The sequence below is a fragment of the Armigeres subalbatus genome, chromosome 3 (genome assembly GCF_024139115.2).
Source record: "Armigeres subalbatus isolate Guangzhou_Male chromosome 3, GZ_Asu_2, whole genome shotgun sequence".
In the NCBI taxonomy this organism is placed as follows: Eukaryota; Metazoa; Arthropoda; class Insecta; order Diptera; family Culicidae; genus Armigeres; species Armigeres subalbatus.
Window position 1 is genome coordinate 246796180 of NC_085141.1, and position 24958 is coordinate 246821137.

At 39.0% G+C, this 24958-nt stretch overlaps 1 protein-coding gene across 1 annotated transcript in view; it reads left to right on the forward strand.

Moving 5' to 3' along the window:
* The window catches only part of LOC134223192 (uncharacterized), a 131913-nt gene that overhangs the window by 44637 nt on the left and 62318 nt on the right, over nt 1-24958 (forward strand). Inside the window, exon 2 of the mRNA XM_062702334.1 lies at nt 14489-14566. Within this exon, the coding sequence (XP_062558318.1) occupies nt 14551-14566 (16 nt within the window). The 5' untranslated portion in view covers nt 14489-14550. The remainder of the gene's footprint in view (nt 1-14488; nt 14567-24958) is intronic.

The window sequence follows — 24958 nt, forward strand, 5'->3', positions numbered from 1 at the left end:
GATGGGTTCAGAAGTTATGCTAAATTGATCGGTAACTAAACTCACAACCTCCCCATTTTAAAAGGACCTTCCAATATCCACTAAAATCGGTTCCTTAGTACAAACAATATTTGATACAAATTTGGTTCAAATCGGTCATGGGGCACAAGACTTACATTGAGTTGATCGATTGCTAAACAATACCCCTTCCCACATACCATCTCTTATTTCCAAAGCGCATGCCTAACCCCTATCAAAGACTAATTAAGACGTCACTGTCGAGCTCTTCGGAGGGACCACTTCTAGTACTGCATTCGGTCCCTCGGTACCCAAGTTTGACAGTTATGATCAAACCCCACTTTTTATCTACCTTGATGAGTACTGTGAAGTAGTAACCAATAGTAACCAAACAAGCTTGTGTACGGAATGTGAGATTCTTGTTTGTTTTCGTATGGCGGAGAAAATTTCCTGCAGTTTATTTTTACTTATTTCAATTTATTTGATATATTATTAATTTTTGAAGGAAATAGTGAGAAAATGTGCGTAGAGTGATTGTCCGCACGGAATATTCATTTGTGCATCAAATATTCAGATCGAATTTTACCAGACAACATTTAGGAAAAAAAATACCTTTCTTTTTTACGGCGATACATAATTCATGGGCATCATAAACATTTTTAGGGCTGATCTCTTCACCTCTGCTTAGGTCTTAAACCAAGTTAAGGCGTATGGGTAAGCAACGCTTAGGAGTTAAGCGGAGGGGAAGAAATTGGCCTTCAGTAATAATAATCATTAACGTTTTGTTCAAACTAAGGCCACGCTTGCCTCTGCAGAATCTAATACGTCCGTGAACGCACGATGCTAATAAATTAAACATTATTGTTCTGGTCATCATAATAAACTACAAATTTTCATTACATTTCGATAAACTTACAATTCTTCTCTGCACGTCAATGTACAAGAATGGATTCATATTACTTCTACACAATTTCTAAAAATCAAAAACTTTTGGAATGCTCAAGAAATCATAATTAAAATAGATATAATAAACAAATTCGAAATTCAAAATCAAGATGTTTTGTACTTTGATGTTTCCTGGTCCAAGGTATTAGAGGTTCTCAATCGGAATCGGTCATATGAAGAAAACTCTTTAGCACTTCCGCTATCCATTAAATTCTTCATAGAATCCATGAGGCTCTCTAAAATTTGTATTTTGATTTTGATTGACTATACGAACAGTCAGACACGACAGCGAACAGCGACGACATTAACAGCTGTTCCCTGAAACTCTCGTAGTCGGTTGACCGACAAAATCATGGCTCGTGCAATGTAGCTTCCTTCCGTTTTGATCCGATTTACAAGATTCATCAATCAACATACATGTCATTTATTCGAAACTCTGGACACGTGGTAATCCAAAACTGGAACAGAAGAAAATTTTATTATATTTTTTGTGAAATCTTACAAAATGAACATTTCCCTCGACATTTTCATTTTTTCCAGTGTTATAATTTACATAACAATCGAACAGTTGTCATAGAAACTCATTAAGCAGTACCAGTCGCTAAACTCAGTACATGAATCAAGGTGATTTCTAAATGTGGTTGTGTAGTTGTATGATCTAGTACTTGATGAGCACTGAAAAAACTGGCATTTGTATGGGACATGAACGTCTTAATTAGTCTTTGCCCCTATCGTCTTCTCCTTAAGATAAAGAATGTGTGTTCCAAATTTGGTTGAAATCGGCTAAGGGTTTCAGAAATTACACTGAGTTTATCGATAACTTAGCAATACCCCTCCCCCTTACCCTCCCCCTTTTCCGAAGAGCATCCCTAACCCCCTATCGTCGTCTCCTTAAGATAAAGAATGTTTGTTCCAATCGGCCAAGGGGTTCAGAAGGTAAACTGAGTTGATCAATAACTAAGCAATACCGCTACCCTCACCCTCCTCCTTTTTCAAAGAGCATCCCTAACCCCCCTATCGTCGTCTCCTTAAGATAAAGAATGAGTGTTCCAAATTTGGTTGAAATCGGTCAATGCGTTCAGAAGTTATGCTGGAATTATGCTGGAACATACATACAAACATACAAACATTGAGTTTTATATATAGGGTAAAAGTTCCGTTAGTCGTGGGTGTTCCTATAGTTGCGGTAGTATGGTATACACAAAATTCACAAATCAAACGCAGCAACCCACATTGTCAATCAATTAGTTAATCAGTCAGTACCCGAACGGAACCAAAACATCTTGACTAGCTCTTTTAAATTGGTAAATATCATCAAAATACCTTAATATTTTTTCGTCTTTGCACCAATAGTTGCGGTAGTGTTCCTATAGTTGCGAGTCCCGTAAGAAAACAATGGGATTCGCAACTATAGGAGCACAGATTAAAAAATATCGCAACTATCGGAACACTGTACCAATAATTGGAGTTTTGATTTTAGGTTGAAATTATGATTTCTTTTCAAACGGAAGCATTTTATATAAGAAATATAAGAAATAAATATAGAAATATAAGCGTAGAGCCTTCGGCTACATATCAAAGGTAAGTGGAATAAGATTTGTTATTTTTCTGGGGAAATGAATAGTGTTGGAACGCGCTTAGTTCCTCCACTAATGGATCATTTACCCTATATATAGATATAGATATATAGATAGAAGGTGGCAGATCTATACATCCTCCTGAAACGTGTGGCAATAAAGTCGGACTGTCGTCAAACGTAAATTACATACTAGTTGGCAGAACCGAGTGCGACAGGCCACAGATCTACCGTTGATCCTTGCTGACGGCTGCCAATAACGTTAGTCATGAAATATAAAGTGGTGCCTATGGCTCAAGAAAAAACTGCAGTCTAAAAAGATTCACCTCCGCACTAAATTTATCAAGTATAAAACGTTCACTTTTGATTCTTTATGAACGTGAGATTTTGATCAGGCTCAAGAAGAACTTCTTGCAAACAGTTGGAGTTTCCGAGAGAATGGTGTGTCCCGGCGAAGGATGAACCACGAGCTCGTTCAACTCTATGGCGAACCCAGTGTTTTGAAGGTAGCTAAAGCTGGATCGATACGATGGATAGGGCATGTTGTAAAAATGCGAGTCAGCTGTTCTGCAATGATGGTGTTCGTTTCAGATACGACGAAAGGTGAGGACCGCAGCGAGCTAGGTGGGCGGAATAGATGCAAAACAAATTGGTCAGTGTGGAATACAGCAGTGATGGAGAGATGTTCACACTCAGTTTTTATTTCTGCAGCTCGGCAAAAATCCGCACAGCCGTGCGCCAGCAAAATAAAAAAAACTGATATTCCGGCAATAATTACGGTTGTTAGCTGATTTTCGTCAAATTATTTGCTGATTTTCAGCTACTTTGACAAAAATCTCGGCAAAAAACATGTTTGCTGGGGCACGACTGTCCCGGTAAAAAAAAATAAGTGTGTGGCCGCATATCGAGTATTCTGGTAAAAAACTGTTGATTTAATGTTGTCTGTTCAAATGTAAGCTAATAAAATGAAAATGAATGATTCAGCAAAAATACAAAACTTGTTTACAGATTTTTGAATTTCAAACTGATTATTTTTTGCGCGGAACACACATTTTTACGTAATTTATTAAATGATATTGTAAATATTTAGCATAAAAAAACAACTGGGACTGAAAATAGATGCTCATGTGTTAATTTTATTTTTAGCACGAATGACTATGTCAAATATTCCTCCTAAATTTCACATTGATTAAGGGGTCGTTCAAAGATGATGTCAGTGGTTTGAAGGGGTGGATCCAATATTTTGTGACAGGACATACATATACTAGGTATGCGAAAAACTGTGACAGAGGGGTAGGGGGGTCCAAACATCTTAAAAAGTAGTGGACGTCATATTTGAATCACCCCTAATCGAACTAAGAAATTGTATGCTCACTGGTTTGTCATTGTATTTGTGCCCAGACAATCATATTTAGGTACCAACTCGACCCAAACCGGTTCCCATAAGAATGAAGCCGATTCAAAAGAGAGCGCCTTGATCATATTTTTGCTTTGTTGATGCCGCCAACATTGCTTGTTGTTGTATACATATTCAATTATTTTGATTTCGATAGCTTATTTCATTATCACATGTTTCCGCAATGAACCAAGCTTCAAAATGTGGCAAAATTTGTATTAATTTGCTGAGCAAGCTTCCAGCCAAACTCGTATCTGTTTGGTAAGCAGATTCGGATGTGGTTTTGTTGCATTTTCAAATATTTCCAGCGTTTTGCAAAGAACGTGAGAGGTACAAAACGTTCAATGATATGAGTCACGTGCTAAGATTGTATATAAATATTCCATTTGGGTAGTATTTGCTTCTCGTGTATCTGTCATTCTTCTCCTAAATTTTGGTTCAGAGACTTTCTTAGCTTAGCAGTTAGATGTGCGGCTACACTGCAAGACCATGCTGAAGGTGGCTCGGTTTGATTCCCGATCCGGAATGTAAATTAAGAATATCATCTTTTTAGCCTCCTTTCGAACCGCAGAAAGATAAATGAAAATTCAGAACAATATCTTTGGGAAGTTTCGAAGAATTTTAATTGGAAATTCAAAAGATTTTTCTCTTAGCAATTTAAATTGTTCCCTTAGCATAGAAATTCAGAAATAATCACGAGAATCAGAAAAACTTTAGAGGAAAATTTGGAAGATTTTTTTGTGATTCAGTAGATTTTCCCGAGGACATTATTATTATTTGGCTTTATTAAACTTTAAGCCTTAGGCTACTTAGTCGCTTAATTAAAAAAAAATTGTAACAGTTCTGAAGAATATTCCGTTTGAATTTAGAAAGATTATTCGTATATGAATTTTCAAGGGATCTTCTTCTTCATTGGCATTACATCCCCCACTGGGACATTGCTGTCTCGCAGCTTAGTGTTCATTAGGCACTTCCACAGTTATTACTGCGAGGTTTCTAAGCCATGTTACCATTTCTGCATTCGTATATCATGGGGCTGACATGATGATACTTTTATGCCCAGGGAAGTCGAGACAATTTCCAAACCGAAAATTTCCTAGACCGGCACCAAGATGGTCTTGCTTCATAGTCGCGCATCTTACCGCACGGCTAAGGAGGGCCCAGGGATATACAGTAGAATTTCCGGAGAAATTCATAAGCTTTTTCGTGCGAAATCCAACACCTTTGGGGGGATCATAAATGGTCTGCCCCGGTCCGCTAGTGGCTGACGTCTAAGATCGCGTTCCTTGCGACGTCGAATCGAAGAAAAGGTCGCCGAAATAGGTAGTAACTTTGTCAGGTCACACAATCTTGGACAGAAAATCGTCAGTCCACTCGAAGCAACCGTTAACGAGTATGCTAACAACATCCATCTTACTCCCAATGAGTTATCGGCGGCGGAGTTGGAGATCTGGCAAAAAATACGAAAAAAAAATTTTTGTTCAGGAATGCATGAATTTTTTTTCGTTTGTTTGAGAAACTACGTATGTCCACGTACTTTAAAGAGCAATTGTAGAGTACTGCTTACATTTTTTGCACTGAAAGTGCCCCAGGATGTTGAGTTTTGCCAAAGACTATTGATCTGTATCGAAGAAATCGAAAGATTCGGTGTAAATTTGTTCAAAAACAGTTTTTTGTTGTTTTCTCGAAATAGTGTAAAATGGACTTATGCAGTTTCTCAAACAAATGATTCGTTTGGTATGATGGCCTGGCTTACAAAATACAACGCTAAAATCTTCTCAGCTACCTGGTTAAAATCATCAACAACTATCTGTCGGCCCGGACATTCCGGGTCTCAATCAGCGGAGTGAGTTCCGATGTGCATACTCGCAGGCGTTCCCCAGGGCAGTATCCTCGGAACCCTGCAGTTCAACCTGTTCATCACCGACATGCCGACTGTGGAATGAGGTCGATTACCTTGGCTTGACCCTCGACAGCAACCTTTTTTTCGGCAACAGGGTGACAAGAAGGTGACAAAGTGTAATGCTTTGTTGAAACTACTGTACCCTCTAATCAACCGCCGCCATTGTTCCTGAAAAATAAACAAATCCTCCCTGTGATGAAATACGGCATGCCGGTCTGGGAGCGCTGCGTTAAAACCAATCACCTTAACCTTTTATAAGACAGACGAATATAAGCAATAAATTAACAAAAACAACAATAGGACACAATGTTGACATGGTATAAAACTCAAATGTATGTTTTTTTATACATTAAACAGTTCAGAAACATTGAAAAATTGGTGGCAATATAGTTGCCACTGCCCGGCAAGCGGGAAACAGGCAACAACACAAATAAATAAAAGATTTTTTAAAATTAGGTTTTACGTAAAACCATTTAAATCAAGGCACGTTACATTTTTTGGTGAAGAGTCCTAGTCGGAAAACGCATTATAAGTGAAAAAACATTTTTTTGCGCTTTTGTTCCCAATTTCGTCAAAAATCCAAAAACCAAAGCCCTCGTTTTTACTTATTTAACATCTTTTGTGCTTTATTTAAACAGTGTTGGCCTATGAATAGGATTCTTAATGAACCCCAACATATACCAAACGCCAAAGTAATTTGAGGGGGTCAAGGGCAAAGGGATGCAAGTGACTAAAACTTTTTTTTGTATTTATTCAGTTATACTTGTAGAGTAAGAGCTAATTCTTATAAATTTCTACAATCGGAATATTCGTTGTTCTTTCAACATTCTTACAATTTCCATTGAAAATTTAACAAGCAAACAATCAAAAAACAAACTCGTTCTGTAATCTACCGCTCACCCATTCAAATTAGTTCCCTTTACTTAGCCAGCCTATACATTCACTGCAGAATCTTGATATCGAATAAACAGATTTAATTTCTGGTGGAAGTAGATTCCAAAAGTTTATTGCACGTACAAAGAACGTATTGCTAGAATAGGAGGAGCTATGCTGTATATTTAACGACAAGGTTTCGGACTCTGGGACTTCTAAATGGCAGCAGTTTTCCAGTAAGGTATTGTGGACCGTAATGCATAATTTTAAATAAGGTAACATAGCATCGCAATTTAAAAAAGTTATAAAAAAGAACAACCCAACAATTGTCGCTGAAAGTGTGTTACACTAGAAAATCTAGATAAGACACCCATGATGGGTGACCCATCTAACGCAATGATTTAACAACACTTTTAAACGATCAAAGGCAGCAGCAGAAGCATTCAAAACTAATTCTGCGCCATAAGAAAAATAGGGCAGCAAAAGTGATTTGAATAGTATTAGTTTTGTAGAAATAGGAAGCACTCCTGCTGTTAGTTTTAAGTGTCTAATGCCTGCGTAGACTTCCCCACATTGAGCGTTTAAATGAGAATCCCATTCGAGATTAGACTGAAAAATTACGCCAAGATTACGAGCTCTGTCGACATATTCTAGTATTTCATTATTAATTTTTAATTCATGCAGGGTTGTTACGACTACGCGGATTTCGCTATTTTCGCGGATTTCGCGGTTTTCGCGGATTTGGCGCGGATTTACATAACGATTTTGGGGTTTCGCGCGGATTTAGTTTTAGGAAAAGAAAATGAAAAAATGCTAGATCTAAGACTATTTATTAGAAAATTAGTTTTATGTCTATCTAGATGGACTTTATTTTAAACTAGCAAATGTTTTTGAGAACAAAACTTACGTTTGAAAGCTTTTAATTTTATTTTTCGAATATGTTCAAGCCCTTATTGAATGGCATGTATTTGATTCTTAAGCATTCTTTAAACAAATGTTATGAAGAGAAGGACGCTACTTGTTGCCATTTTTAATCCATACTGAAACATCGCAAAACATGTCTATTGAACCATTTTCACCCATTTCACCTTGTTAATTTCTTTGTAATTCTAAGTTATTTGCTAGTTTCTAATTGATTATTTCTTTTACGATGAACCACTTAGCATGATATATCTTATCATTTATCAAAAAAATTTCGTCAGGAATTCTTTAATAGTGTTAAAACATTTTATATTGCTTTCATGACATTCATCTAGAACGAATAAGGGTTTATACAACAATAGAAAACACAGAAATGTTCTTTGATTTGATGCAGGTGTCTCATTTTGATAGGTTCTTCCGCAGAGAGTCGTTCAAAAATTAGAAGATGATTCTCAAAAGTTATTTCTGAAGGTTTTTGATGATATTTTTGGATAACTCCGATGGTATTTTTACAGGATTATCAACAAAAAAAGAAGAAACATACTAAAAAAAAATTCAAAATAAATTTCCACAACCTAATGAGAATTTTTGCAGCATTTAAAATCCAAAAATCAATAAAGAAATTTTTGGAGGAACTTCCGCGGAATTTCTTCAATTTCTGCAAGAATTCTCAAAGCGATATTCGTAGGAATTTATGAAGAGATTTCCGAAAATCTGAAGGTTTTCCGCAGGTTATTATTGAAGAATTTTCTTGAACTTACAAAAAAATCCCAAATGAATTTCCGACAGCAGTTGGATTTCTGCAAACATTTCCAAGAAAATTTCCGAGCAAACTTCCGAAGCATTAGCCTGGGATGAATCTGCACACGAATGATGAATTTCTGCAGGAATTTTCGGAGAAGTTTTCGCAGATATTCTCGGAGATTTAGGCTAAAATTCCAATAGGGACACGGCAGGTATTTTCGTCTGTTCGTCATAGTCTCGAAAACCAATAAAAAAGACGCTTTTTTGAAAAACTCATACGTACCAAATCGTAAGCTCAGGAGAAACGTTCTGCTATAGTGGCGTTCTAGCAAATGTACGTTGCTTTCGTTGGTTTTAGCCCCTACGACGATGGACGGAAATACCTGCCGTGTCCCTATGGCCAAAAAATTGCAGATTTATTTCCACTAAAAATGTTGTCGGAATTTATGCTTGAACTCTTAGAGAAACTTGTTGCAAAATTGAAGGACAATAAGCACAAATAACGGACTATTTTTTTCTGAAGTTCACGTAAATTATGAAAACATTCCTCAGAAATTTTCGAATGAATTTACGCTTGAAGCTCAGTATTCTGACGGAGTTTGGGCAACCATGTTAGATTTTGTATTATTTGTTTCTTGATACGAATTCAAATAATTGTTTTACAGACGTTTTGTTTAAAACCGGAGCTGCATTGTCAAATTCCTTAATCTGTACGCAAGTTTGTCTTGTGATCAATAATTACCAGAAATTACGGTTATTGTTATTGTTTTGTTATTGTTTGCCAAATTTATCTTTGAACAATTATGATCAAATATGACCTAAACATTCTTTGTATATCAATGTATCTTGTGCCGATTTTTACAAAGTTCGAGCAACAAAAAATTAATTGCCAATAACGGAACAAAACATGCCAAAACCATCATCTCATTTGAAAAGCGGTGCTTATTGAAATAGCTTCGGCTGTTTAGTTCTTGTTCACTTAGCTTCAGTACTTCTAGTAATGAATAGGGCCATCTTGAGTTGTTGTAAGACCCCGGGTAGAAGCTGTGATATTGGTAACAAAACATGATATAAACTCGTTTGAAATAAGAATAAAAATAACAAAAATTTGCACCGAAATATCATAAAAATATCAGGTTCTGCCATTAACCAGAACTTATCAATATCTTGTGCTCTTAGTTTGTTCTTGTTAATAGCAAAACCTGATATTTATATGATATTTCGGTGCAAATTTTTGTTATTTTCGCTTGTTATTATTACTCTTATTTCAAAGTATTTGTTTTACTGTTAATGAGCGATTATCGTCTACCCGGGACTAACTGCGGGTTACTTAGTATGTAGAGGAAATGCTTATAGAATGCTAAATTGAAAAGCAGGTCAACTTCCTGTTGGAATGTATAATCATTGAAGAATAAGAATATTATAAAAAACGAACTTGAAGAGAAGACGTAAATTGTGATAAAAAATATATATTTTATGCGTAGGGTGGGCAAGATGGGTCGCCTAAGGCGAACCATCTTAAGGAACGATTTTAAGGAGACGACGATAGGGGGGTTAGGAATGCTCTTTGGAAAAGGGGAGGGTGTGGGGGGAGGGGTATTGCTAAGTTATTGATCGACTCAGTGTACCTTTTGAACCCCTTGGCCTATTTCAACCAAATTTGGAACACACACTCTTTATCTTAAGGAGATGATGATAAGGGAGTTAGGTATGCTCTTTGGAAAAGGGGGAGGGTATGGGGGGAGGGGTATTGCTTAACTATCGATCAACCCAGTTTAAATTCTGAACCCCTCGGCCGATTTCGACCAAATTTGGAACACAATTTCCTTCTCTTAAGAAGGGGTCGATAGGGGGTTAAACATGCTCTTTGGAAAAGGGGGAGGGTGTGGGGGGAGGGGTATTGCTTAGTTATCGATCAACTCAGTGTAAGTTCTGAACCCCTTGGGTGATTTCAACCGAATTTGAAACACAAATTCTTTATCTTACAGAGGGAATGATAGGGAGGTTAAGCATGCTCTTTGGAAAAGGAGGAGGGTATGGGGGCAGGGTTATTGCATAGTTATCGATCAACGCAGTTTTCTGAACCCCTTGGCCGATTTCGACCAAATTTGGAACACAAAATCCTTATCTTAAGAAGGGGACGTTAGGGGGTTAAGCATGCTCTTTGGAAAAGAGGGTGGGTGTGGGGGTAGGTTTATTTCTTAGTTACCGAACAACTCAGTTTAAATTCTGAACCCCTTGACTGATTTCAAACAAATTCGGAACACAAATTCTTTGTCATAAGGAGACGACGATAGGAGATTAGGGATGCTCTTTACCTTCTGTATGGTGGATGTGATTGCTTTTTTAAAAGTAGGCATTTGCCCGGAATAAGGCAATGGTGGGTGTGATCCTTTCTTTAAAACTATGCGTTGCCCGGAATATGGCATCGATGAATGTGTTTCCTTCTTTAGAATAGACGTTTGCCCGGAATAAGACCTTTCAAACCCACGATCCCTTCTTCAAAATCAGTCAATGTTTCCAAAAGCCTTCTTTTAATCAAATGATAAAGTATGAATAAGTAAACACAATTACCCTGTTGATTGGTTTTATCATTTTCCGATTGTAAAAGAAAACTGCAAACCAAACTGGCAATTCCGAGCAAGGCCGGGTACATAAAGCTAGTATTGAATAAAAAATCATTTTTGAGCCTTGGATGAAGAAATGTCTGCATCTACATTCAAAAATGTCTGCATATTCTTATATAAACAAGCCGTCTGAGTATTGCTTTCTTAAAGACAAAAAATAGACATTTTCAATAAACAAATTAACATCATTATGTCAAGAATAACCTTAAAATGTTTAAACTAGCAATGGAAAATATGTTTTAAATACTATACTAGGTGAACCGGCCCTGGGCCGAAACCCTCTTTAATAAAGATAATAATAATAATGTTTTAGATACGAACTATGCCCTTCAGTATGTGCTGACCCATCTAATAATAAATTGTTATCATCAAATCGAGTGACAATAAAGTAGAACCAAATTATACCTCCTACAAACTCATAATCTCCACATTAAAATGTACACGATGCTCAAAAACGGCCCTGACCCATCTTACCCCGTGACCCATCTTGCCCCGCCTAACCCTATTTGCTCTAAGTAGCGCGGATTTGGCGCGAAATGGATTTGATGTCGCGTGGAAATGGCGCGGATTTGATTTTAGTCGGCGTGCATTTGGCGCGGAAATTATTTCTGGATTCCCGTAACAACCCAAACAAAAGCCAAACAACAGCCAAAAACAAAAGAGGCTACTGCACAGAAGAAGCTGACAAAACTGCAAAGGTTAGTGTCCATTGCTATAACGGGAGCGATGCGTAGCACTCCTTCAAAATCGTTAGATGCAATTCTAAATCTGCTACCATTGTATGAGTTCGTGCAGTTAGAAGCGGAAAAGAATATGCAAAAACTTAAACGATTGAAGTTATTCAAGCCAGGCGATTTAGTGGGCCACTTGAGTATCTCACAAAATTTTCAATATGGGCCAGTGATGGATATAAGTGGAGACTGGATGAAACCTGTGGAGAACTATGACATTCGTTATTACATACGTGAGCCATCACGTATGGACTGGGAAGTCGGAGGTCCCACTGTTCGGGACGGTTCCATAAAATTCTACACAGATGGCTCAAAAATAGGAACAAAAACGGGAGCAGGAATTTTCGGCCCTGGGATATCGATCTCAGTGGCAATGGGAAACTATCCAACTGTGTTCCAAGCGGAGATTTTTGCTATAATGAAATGTGCTAATATCTGTGTAGAGAAGAAAAATAGATATGCAAATATTTGTATCTTCACAGATAGTCAAGCGGCATTCAAAGCATTGAGTAGCTTTAAATGTACATCAAAACTTGTCTGGGACTGCATTCTTTCATTGCGAAAAGTGTGCCAAGAGAACTCCGTAAATCTGTACTGGGTTCCAGGACACTGTGGCATTGAAGGTAATGAAAAGGCAGACGAGCTTGCAAAACAAGGTTCAAACACACAGTTTATTGGCCCAGAACCTTTCTGCGGTATATCATACTGTACTATAAAAATGGAATTGAAATCCTGGGAAGCACAAAGGTTGATGACCAACTGGTTGGTTGCTGAAAAGTGTGCTCAATCAAAGAGATTTATAATTCCCAATGTTAAAGTAACCGAAAAGCTCTTGGAGCTCAGCAAGAGAGCTCTTTGCATCTTCACTGGCCTAATAACCGGACACTGCCCGAGCAGATATCACTTGAAAAATATTGGCCAGATTCAGAGTGATATCTGTCGTTTCTGTAACATGGAACGTGAAACCTCGGAACATCTGCTTTGCAGTTGCGATGCATTGTACAAGGGTAGATCTAAATTTCTAAATAGTGGCTTTATGCAACCAGGAGATATTTGGACTGCAAATCCTGGAAAGGTAGTGGGTTTTATTAACTCAATTATACCGGACTGGGAAAAGACGCGTCTTAGGTTGTTTACTTGACAAATGGTGATCAACCTACAAGATGCGAATAGATAGTTAAGAGTAATCAGGGGTATACCACAAAAGTTCAACTCAATGCACGCAGTGGTTCTACGCCCCAACAAAAAAAAACAACCCTGTTCATGTAAAATTGTACGAATATGACGTCTACAGATGAACATTACTTTGGTTTTCGATGAATTTATGGGAAGTAAATTATTTATCGACCATTGCAACACTCTTTGTAGGCCAAAATTAATCAAATTCGCTAAGTTCTCTAAGTTAGCATCACCTGAACAAAGATACAGTTGTACATCATCTGCAAACATTTGGATCAAACAGTATTTTAAGACTGATGGTAAACCGTTTATAAATAACGAAACAAACAGTGGACCTAATACTGGTCCTTGGGGTACACCCAATAGAATGTTGATGGGACTGGATAGACTGTCATTTAATTCCACTACTTGAGTACGCGAATGCAAATAAGATCTTATTAGATAAACAGCATCGTGACTAAGACTGAATTGATATGACAATTTTTGCAGTAGTTTGACATGGGAGATTAAAACATTGTATATAACTTTGAACTTGAATCTTGAGAATTTTCTCAAACACTTTTGAGAGCGAACACAAAATACTGATTGGACGAGGATTTTTCAAACCAGCTCCAGCAGGTTTGTGCGTATCGGGATTATTAGTTTTGAGAAAAATGAGTGCAAAGATTTTCGATATTTCTAAATTTTGCACAAATTGCATTGGAGTTCAAAAAAAATACAAATATTCCGTGAATTTTCACATTTATTATAAACAACGTACAAACCATATCAACATATTGCCGCAAAGCTCTAAAACCTAAGCATTTTTCGCTGTAGTCAACTCAAATTTGATCATAATTTCACTTACACCACTCTGCTTCTAAACCCATCATTTGATTTTTATACCACGCTGGTATTAATTTGCACTTTTTCGAGATTTTCTAATCTTCGCAACATATTTGCATCCAGTTTCCGACGACAAGACTAACGTTCCTTTACACTTCCAAAAAAGTCGACTGATCTAATAGCTCTACGTTTTTACTGGGTGATTTTTCAAAAAAAAAAGTCAATTTGTGAAAACTATTTTTCATTACCCAAAATAGAAGCTAAATACATATTTTCTAAATTTGAAGCAAAATATTCAGAAAAACTACATTGAATGGATATTATCTATAGGAAGCATCGAAATTTTCATGGAACATTACATGCATTTTAATTTGCCGACTATTTTTTAGTGTGCTTATAATTTCTGGAACAGTCTATATTTTTATTATTACTATTTTCGAGAAACTTGCATATATTCATCTCATCGCGAAACAAAGAAACACAGCATCAATTTCGCTGCTTCTTTTTGTTAACATACGTACTCACTGCTGAAAAAAATCACAAAAATGAGAATCAAAACAAATTCTTTTTCATTGCTTGGCTTGGAATAAATATGAGAGCTATGAAATTAAGTCCAGAAGCGGTAACCCTACTTGACAACTTTTCTGTCTGTAGAGTAGATTCAACTTTACTTGTGTTACTTTCAAGATCAATTATACTTTTATCTTTTTCCTTCATATGATTTTATGAACAATTTTGAACTAATTATTCTTCCATTCTGTTCTATTGCAGGTAAAACCAGTCGCGTGATGTAACTTAGAAACTGTAATCCACCATAAACCAGATCTATCCTAATGTTGCACAATGTTGGTATGTACAATGAATCCATCAGTTTAGCGTTTCGCATTTTCTCGTAGTATCACCTCATCACCCACACCGCTCTAAAACCAAACAAAAATTAGCTCTGCCCACACCAATTCAGTTTTTGTTCTGTGATGTCGTTGGGACTCTGTCGCAGCAACTAGATATATGCCTTAAGTTCTCACCAACAACGCGACAATGATCCACTTGGCTGCGACTGCCGTCGTCGCTGCGAAAAACTGCGTAGCTTTGCGTGCAGCTTAACAGACGTGATTATTGGTACTCAATACGTTCTCGCGTCATCAACAAAAACTACTCGAATGCAAATTGTCCGAAATGCGAAATGTACCCGATGGGGCAATCCTCACTATATGTCGTTTGCCGTGTCGTCTCTCTGTGGCCCACCACACCAATCACGACAAGACATCAATCTTTTCGCTGGTTTGTGGTTAGGCCGGTGAGTAACGATGTGACCGTCGAACACGGCTTCTACACAGAAGCGCGCGGACCTGTCAGAGACTACGAGAGCGCAATTTGAATAATTGAAGCAATTAGCGGCGGCGATTTGAGTTACAAACCACTCATCGGGCTGCCGCTAGCCGTCCACGCCGACACTGCAATCGGCCGTACAAATGTACATCTCGACACTTCGGCTCGACAGCGTTAAGTCCACATGATCCGAACGTTTCTGGTGTAACATCGCTGAAGGGCATATCATTGGCAGCTTATTCTGTCTATCAATATAGCATTATAAATTGTCAGCTTTTTTGTCAGTTGTAACATCACATTGAATCAAGAAAATTGTCGAAACGGATCGGTCTTCGATAACAGGCTGTTTTGAAATGTTGCGCGAGGATTCGTGGGATTGTCTGTCGATCGTATTCGACAACGATGCGGCGATTCGGATGTTTGTTTTAATCATACTCCCACCACCAGTTTCTTCGAAGCACAATGAAGAGTTCTTGCTAAATGATCAACTTCCCTTGCGGCTCACTGAATTGGTTGACCGATCAGTCAGCAGTAATTTGCTATATGCCGTCTCTGAATGTTTGCGCTTTGCTCTGAATCAATCAATAAACGCTTGCCTCGTGCGAACTAATGAAAAAATAACTTCCTTGAGGAAGAATACGGTAAACGGCGTTTTTTCTTCCTTTCTTGAACCTGACACAGTAGCGCGCCGTTGGTTAACCGCGCGATCTTTGTTCGATCGAAAAGTTTTGCTTACCGTAGGAAATTTGAAGCGTGTGATTCTTTGTTCACGCCAACAAATGGCTACCAGTGGAACCTGATACGGTGCACTGTTGTTATTATAATTAATAATTAACAGCTGTGCGTGAACTTGTCACACAGGTCGAACGAGACTAAGATTCTAAGCTCAGCCTATTCATTACTGCTGGCTTGTACAACTAAGTTGTTATTTGATTTACAAGAAGAAAATTATTCTTGATTCACAAATGATTGCTTATAGCTTGTAGATCCTGAATTGCTAGTAGCATTTACCGCTTGAAAGGAATTTTAAATCAAGTCTGACTATTGACAAAAGAGATTCGATTGATTGATCTTTATTCTTCAACGCTCTCAACCCTTATGAAAATACAATACATAAGATTATGGAGATTTACAATCACATGATTGATGTAGTCAATTTATCACGCTAGGCTTAGGTGATAATCTTGACACCGTTCGCTCAATAGTTGAACCTTAAACGCCTTGTTGAGTCTAATCAAATTCCAAAATATGTCACTGTTGCTAACCGTCCTCAAAATGTTATCATTTTCCCATTTAACCACATGTTTACTAACAGCCTAACTACCGTTTTGCAAAACACAGATTTTCAGTCACTGCAGCGAGCCACTTTACCAGCGGCAACATTGCTGCCACGCTTCGTCCATCAAAACAAATTGAATGTTTATAAATTCAATTGCCTTTGGAGCTAGCTGAATCGCAATTCATATTCTCTAGAATCACCTAATATGTAACTGTTACCGAACGATAACACGTGTTCTCTTTGTCCCATATACATATGTGCAAAGGTGTCGCGCGCGTGTTATCGCAGGGCAGGCCAGACAAGACGACAACAAACGTAACACCTGAAGTCAGTTAATATATACTTACCTATAGCTTGTATCTATCTACCTACGTCTTACAACTACAATGGGAGTAATTCCATTTACCTTCCAGTCTGGAAGCGTAATTACAGTCATTTGATACTAATGATTCGGTTGTTGCTTCGAGATGAGCGTTTTTAAGCTCTCTTATTTCCTGACTAGATAAAGTGGCAGGCAGTCTCTTTTCATTTTAGAGGAAATCCCAAGATAAACTGTCTTTACTACCTTGACGAATTATAAAAGTACCGTTTCGATGGGGGATTGAGCTAGAGCTTGGTTTACCACTCGTAGTGGCCAACTCATTTTGAATCGATCAACTATTCGTGCACAAAGAACCAATAGATGTTGAGTAGACTGGCCCCAGAAACAGAAAGTTGTCCATTCTATGGGGCACTCGTCAGGGTGTTGTCCTCGGGTGTGGGTAACCGAGCTCGTACACCCATTCACTTGCGTTCGGTGAACCATTTCGGTTGCCTTCGGATAACGGGTGGACGCTTGACCAAGAAACGTTTCCAGAACTAATCAAGCTGACGCTGGATTCCACTCAACGTATCTCGCAGATTCTCCTGGGATTCACTTACGTTGACACTGGCTTGCTCCACTCCACTAGTGGGCCGTCCCGGCTTCACTTCCTATCCGAGGGAAGTGACCACACATTTTTCATCTTAGAAAATGCCAACGGCGCCGACTGAGATTGAACCTAGGTCTGCTAGAGTGACAGGTAGTTACGCTTACCACTCAACCACCGGCGCCGATTGAAAGCTGTTAGATTTATTTGTACAGCCGAATAAGGTCAATTTTCCGATTATTTGGACTGCACAGAAAAAGTGCGTTTTTCCTCCATACCGAAAGTAAAAAATAAGGACAAATCTGTTCCAAAGTTAAATGATTTATTACCCATTATATTTAAAATTGAGTAATAATAATTCATATCAACGAAATTCATCAACTTTTAAAAAAGCTTCCCAATTTGCATATAAGTAGCGCAACAGTTAGCAACAGTGCTTCACAAGTTGTTACCAAGTACGGAGGCTACGTCGAAGCAAAACAATCCCAGATATCTTTCTTTGGAAAGCAACATTCGATAGCACATCCCACATGCCAATGAAAAATAAAACGATGAAACACGCTTTTTCGACGCGTGTACTGGACTTGATTAGGGGAAAAACAAAAAAAATCCGCAATCCTTGGAAACTCATCAATTAGCGCAAGAGCGAACAAAAAGTATCCCCAAGCAATGGTGGAAAAACTTGTTTTTCTGTCGTTAATCGTTGCTGATCTTCTTCGTAAAACTGGGGGCTCCAGGCTACCAAATAATTGGCTTCGCGAATAATACGAATAAAGTTAATTTGTGTTTTGTCTAGTCGAATGTAAATTAACGTCAATTCTATCGTGTAAAAGAGCAAATAGCTGTTTGCAAAAAAAAAAAAGAAATAGGAAACACGGAATCAATTTACCCATGCCATACATCACAATATGAACAACACCCCGAGTGGTGCAAAGAGCCGACCTAAAAAGTCTCCATCCTGGGCGATATCCAGCGATCGCCTTAACCTGTTGCCAAGTTAGATTTCGGTCGACTTCTTTAATTTCTTTATGGAGGCTACGCCGCCATGAGCCTCTGGGTCTGTCTTTGCTGCGATGTCCGGTTGGGTCCCAGTCTAATGCTTGTTTGCATATTTCATTTCCGCCCCTACGTAAGGTGTGGCCGATCCAGCCCTATCGGCGACAACGACGATGGACGATTTACTATTTGCACTGAAGGAATTCAAAAGGACTCCATTAGCTGCTAGATTGAAAAAGCCCTTGGCAAAAAATCTACCATTTAAAATGACGCCCTTCACTATGATGATTAATGAAACATTTGAAGTAAAAAGCAAAATATGCTTATTACATAAGGCATTTTCCAATAGAGGTAATAAACTATAGAGGACGATTGTCGCTTCGGTTCCCTTTGTTATCGTCCCCAAACATGTTGGGTATCTATCTGTCAAAACGTACTGATTTTTCCTTTGTTGACATTTAGTGCCGTATCCTCGCCAGCAAAAGATGTTTTGCCAGTGACGACAGCGACAATCTTCATCTATAGTTTATTACCTCTATTTATTTTCCTGACTTTTAAATCTTTCCTTTCCCAATAGTATGTTGTTTTAGTATCCTAGGGCGTTACAAATATTTAATTTGAATTATGTCCTACTGGTCTTCGGGAGGTCAAGGGGGGGATAATAAAAAATAAATAATAAAATGAAAAAAATCGATAAAACTCCTCGGATGTTTTGAAATCGTCAAAATCGTTCGAATTTGTTTTTGTTGCCCCCTCAAAATATTATTTTTGGACAAAAAAAACGAGGTGGGAGACATAGGGGAACGGTTTGCCACTTCATCTCATTGCTCCTATTTCCATCCCATCAAAAACAAAGCAATGGAAAGCAAATTGGTTTGTTTATTATTTTTGTGATTTTTTTCAACAGTGAGCACGCATGTTGACAAAAAGAAGCGACGAATTTGGTGCCGTATTTCTTTGTTTAGCGATGAAATGGATATAGGGGAAGTGCACCGGTTTTGGCCAACTTAGTGCCTAATTTGGCCAACACTGAAAAATACATATTTTTCCAAAATATTCAAACAGTTGAAAGCAGCGTTTAAGCGTGAGGGATATATCTCTTGTTGGAACTAATAAAACCCTTGCGAATTGCTTTATTTTTGGAGTTATTCGCAAAATTGGCCAAATTAGGAACATGGCCAAAACCGGTACAGTTCCCCTATGTACAGTGAGATGGAGATCGGAACAGTTTCCCTAATTGTTTTCAAACATTTGTATCGGCCAAGTTGCAGATGTTGTTCATTACTTTGAAATTAATGCAAATAAATGTCAATTGGTGGAAAATAATGGATTCTATCTCCCTAAAATGCTATTTCAACCTTGCTAATGTGCTTTTCGCATTGCATTCTATGACATTTTATCGCCGTTATGTGGATTAATTAGATTTTTTCAAGTACTCGTCTTGAGGACTCTTATTGGGAATGCAAATCTTCGCATGCAACTGGATTTTTTTGCTTGCTTGGGGCTTAAGGCTCAAGACTCCATCACAATGTTTTGAAAATAAATTACTGTATCGCTTGTTTGTAATAGTGAGGCAATTGGTACGGAAAAGTGAGTGAAGTGAAGTGAAAGTGAAAAGTGAAAAACCAAGTGAGTGTGTATGTGTTTGATCCGAACGTTCGAACGTTAGTATGCGTTCGATGAACATATGAATATCGGCCTAGGAAAAACGCAGTTTTCAGTGTTTTTCCAGCAATTCCTCAGTAATTGCTAGTTTTGATAAGTGAAAAATTAATATGAAAATGCCATGAATATATCATGATGGAGGGTAAGTCCGTAAATAGCCCCAAAATATTGAATTTAGTTCAAAACTTTATTAGTATTAGAGCGGATTCGAATAAAATCATCGTCATTATCGGATTGATTAGAGCCTTAAGCGAAGTGGTAAATCCAACAGTGAAACTAGCCGACCGTAACAACCTTAGTCACTTGTAATTGCCGTACACGCGGCTGATCTCGCGACCGAACTTGCGGCTAGCGGATTCTTATGTTTATACCGTGGATGCTATAGCGTCAATAAGAGAGATTATCGTTGTTGCGCGATCAATGCTCAATCAACCCACAAAAGACTGATGATATGGCGGTAACCAGCGTTGTATTCCTTGTACGCACGGGTCTCCGTGATGCTTCCATAAATATCGATTATCTTAGGTTCGCTGTTCACGTAGCAGCTTCTTTCTAAAGCTGAGTGAACGTGGCGTTGGAGTATCTAATAGCCCAAGTAGCTCATGAAACATCTTCCAAACAGCACATTGTTTCTATTCAGTGCCATTAAAGGCATTCGAAAAACATCAAAGCACGAAAAAGTTGCATCAAGATGTCAATAACGTTCGAATTGTGATCAATGTTTCTTTAACATTGCACGTATGCGCCTTGACTCTCCTAGTACTCCCCATGCACACCATGTGACCCTACACTATCCTGCCTATGCCGCTCGAATGATTGCAAGAACCCTACAGGTACCCTGCAGGAGGTACTCCATGCTCCCATTTCACAACATAGACAGTCCTCATTCCGTATGGTGTTCACCCCGTCCTGCAACAGGGTGACACCACATGTCTACCAAACCGAAGGCGACCCTAGGTTGGTGGCTCCTATGTCGCTCCTACCTCAGCTACGAGGCAGACCCTTTCATGTCTCCAATTTCTGAGGTGCCGTAGACCCCCGACACTCTTGCCAGGCATAACGAGACTTAATTATTAATTCAGACTAAGGCCGAAGTGGCCTGTGCGGTATATAAGAGTCTTCTCCATTCGGCTCGGTCCATGGCTACACGTCGCCAACCACGGAGGATCCGCAAGTCATCTTCCACCTGATCGATCCACCTTGCCCGCTGCGCACCTCGCCTTCTTGTGCCCGTCGGATCGTTGTCGAGAACCATTTTCACCGGGTTACTGTCCGACATTCTGGCTACGTGCCCGGCCCACCGCAGTCGTCCGATTTTCACGGTGTGAACGATGGATGGTTCTCCCAGAAGCTCATGCAACTCGTGGTTCATTCGCCTCCTCCACGTACCGTCCGCCATCTGCACCTCACCATAGATGGTACGCAGCACTTTCCTTTCGAAAACTCCAAGTGCGCGTTGGTCCTCCACGAGTCCTCGTGTTCGTAGAGGACTACCGGTCTAATGAGCGTTTTGTAGATTGTCAGTTTGGTACGGCGGCGAACTCTATTCGTTCGGAGCGTCTTGCGGAGTCCAAAGTACGTACGATTTCCAGCCACTATGCGTTTCTCCGCTGGTATCATTTTCGGCAGTCACCAGTGAGCCCATGTACACAAATTCTTCTACCACCTCGATTTCGTCACCACCGATGCAAACTTGCGGTGAGTGGCTCACATTGTCTTCTCTTGAGCCTCTTCCTATCATGTACTTCGTCTTCGACGTTTTGATGACTAGTCCAATCCGCTTAGCTCCCCTCTTCAGTCTGATGTAGGCTTCCTCCATCTTCTCAAAGTTACGTGCCATACTATCTATGTCGTCGGCGAAGTCAAATAACTGGACGGACTTATTGAAAATTGTGTTATTCCCTGCTCTTCGTATTATCCCTTCCAAAGCAATGTTGAATAGCAGACACGATAGACCATCACCTTGCCGTAACCCTCTGCGGGTTTCGAAAGGACTCGAGAATGCCCCTGAAACTCGAACAACGCACATCACCCGATCCATCGTCGCTTTGATCAACCGTGTCAGTTTATCCAGAAAACCGTGTTCGTGCATTAGCTGCCATAGCTGGTCCCGATCGATTGTATCATATGCGGCTTTAAAGTCGATGAATAGATGATGTGTGGACACGTTGTATTCGCGGCATTTCTGCAGTACTTGGCGAATGGCGAACACCTGGTCCGTGGTGTAGCGTTCGCCCATAAAACCCGCCTGGTACTGCCCCACGAACTCCCTTGCAATTGGTGCCTGCCTAGTTGGTGCATAAAATTTGGGAGAGTACCTTATAGGCGGCGTTCAGCAATGTGATTGCGCGGTAGTTGCTACAATCCAGCTTATCGCCCTTTTTGTAGATGAGACACACGACACCTTCCATCCACTCCTGCGGCAAAACTTCCTCCTCCCAAATCTTGGTAATGACCCAGTGCAGCGCTCTAGCCAGTGCCTCACCACCGTGTTTAAATAGCTTTCCTGGTAGTTGGTCAATCCCAGGGGCTTTGTTGATCTTCAGCCGTCCAATCTCCTCCTGGATTTTCTGGAGATCCGGAGCCGGTAAAATTATGTCCTGAGCGCGTTCTCCCAGGTCCATCACCATACCGTTATCTTCGTGTGCCACATCGCCATTCACGTGCCACCTTTGGATCACCTCACGCTCGTTCGTAAGAAGGTTCTCGCTTATGTCCTTACACATATCAGGCTGTGGCACGTGGCCCTTGCGTGAACGGTTTAACTTCTCATACAACTTTCGTGTGTTATTAGCGCGGTACAGTTGCTCCGTCTCTTCACGGTCTCGATTTTCATGCTGGCGCTTTTTCCTCCGAAAAATCGAGTTTTGTCTGTTCCTCGCCTGTTTATATCGTGCCTTGTTCGCCCTCGTGCGGTGTTGCAGCAATCTCGCCTATGCTGCATTCTTCTCTTCCACTAACTGCTCACATTCGCCGTCATACCAGTCATTTCTCTGATCCGGGGGCACCGTGCCAAGTGCAGCGATTGCGGTGCTACCAATGGCGGATCGAATATCTCTCCAGCCATCTACAGCTGCTCTTCCTTTGGGAGTGCCACTTCCAGCTGCTGCGCGTATTCTTGGGCTAGTCTACCGTATTGTAGCCGTCCAATGTTAAGCCCAATGTTATGCCGCGGCGTCCGACTTCGACGCGTGTTGTACACCGTCGAGAGTTTTGAGCGCAGGCATTCTGCAACGAGATAGTGGTCGGATTCAATATTCGCACTGCGATAAGTGCGGACGTTCGTGATGTCGGAGAAGAATTTACCGTCGATTAGAAAGTAGCCGATTTGGTTTTCCGTTTCTTGGTTAGGTGATCTCCATGTGGCCTTGTGAATATTTTTGCGGGGAAAGAAGGTGCTTCGGACTACCATTCCGTGGGAGGCTTCGAAGTTTATGCATCGTTGTCCGTTGTAGATACATGTAGAAAAAAAAATAACATTAATTATCTGGGTAAACACCTACATTTACACATTTACCATTGCATTATTCCGAGCAAATGCATTCTTTTTAAAGAAGAAAATGGCATTCGGGGAAATTGCATTCGGGAAATTGATTTTCGGGGAATTATCGCAATTATTAACTATAGTATTCATCTTTGAATAAAAATATACCCAAATACCCGAATAAAAAATACAATAGAGTTGCACTGCCCATGATCGCATATTTGTAACAATCGACATAAGTAGGCATGGGAGAAATGGAACGATTAAGTTTGTGATATGCATTAGTATGGAAATCTAACTAATTTTCAAAAAAATTCTAAAAATTGTACAAACACTTTTTGCAGTTAAAATCATCGGCAGCTATATCTGCATCATTTAATATTTGAGTGCAAATCAATTGTGCCAATTTTTGTTCAACGAACATGGCACACCGGTGAAATAATTTTCCAGTGTTACATTTATGCGGTCACTATGCTCGATGTTACAAATCAACTTGGTAGTTTTTTCAAGATTTTTCGAACAAACTTTCAGATTTCACCAACTTAGATGAAAGAACTAACAATTTTAAGACAATTCATAAGTCTAACTCAAAATTGCAAAAAATGCAATTGTTACAAATATGCGATCATGGGCAGTGCAATAGAATATCATAAAAATACAATATATTTTATTGATGAGCATTAAATACTATTGTTTTTATATCTTACTAATTAAAGTTCCATACTGTTATTTCAACAGACGTACAATAAATTCTATTGCCAGTATAATGTCGGTAATAGAATTACAATATATTAAATAGTAATGGCAAAAATTTGTTCGAGAAAAAAAAACGATTTTTTTTATTGTAAAGATACATAACAACCCCTACTTTCTATTGTAAAACTGCCATTTACAATAGGCTTAATGGTGGAAAACAATAGTCTTGAATGTTATTCTATTGTGAACCACAATAGAGTTTAATGTAATTACTATTAATTTCATCGTACTATCACAATAATTTATATTGTATGTCTTTTGGGATTTTTCATTAAGGTAAATACATGTATGTGCAAGATATTGTTAAGAGTGTTTGTAATTTATAAAAATGTCCGGCTTCTGTTTGATTCAAACCTTGGATAGCACCTGGCATTGGATTCATATTTCAGATACAAAGAAATAAACTTCGGACCAGTACTGGAATTTCTCATTTTCAATGAGAGATGTCACGCGATGTTTACATATCTGCCCCTTTCAATATCTATGGAAACGCGAAGGATGAATGGCATGCTACAAAAATCTCAAAACATATTTGTTTCGTGACAGGGCATGAAAGTGTGCAATATCTTCTTTATTTTTGTGTTTATTACCACTTTCAACCCGGTGAATTAAAGGCATATGATTAATTTATCGTCTAGTCACTATTATTTGCATTTATCTATCAACATAATTTAGAAATTTTAATTTTAAAATAGAGCACACCATCCTTTCATGACTGCCTTTCATTTGAAATTGATCAAAGAAACCACGGTTTCATTTGGTCGGCTGAAATAGACAAATGCGCTTTGCTCTCTGTCTTATGACGATCACGACTTATTCCACTA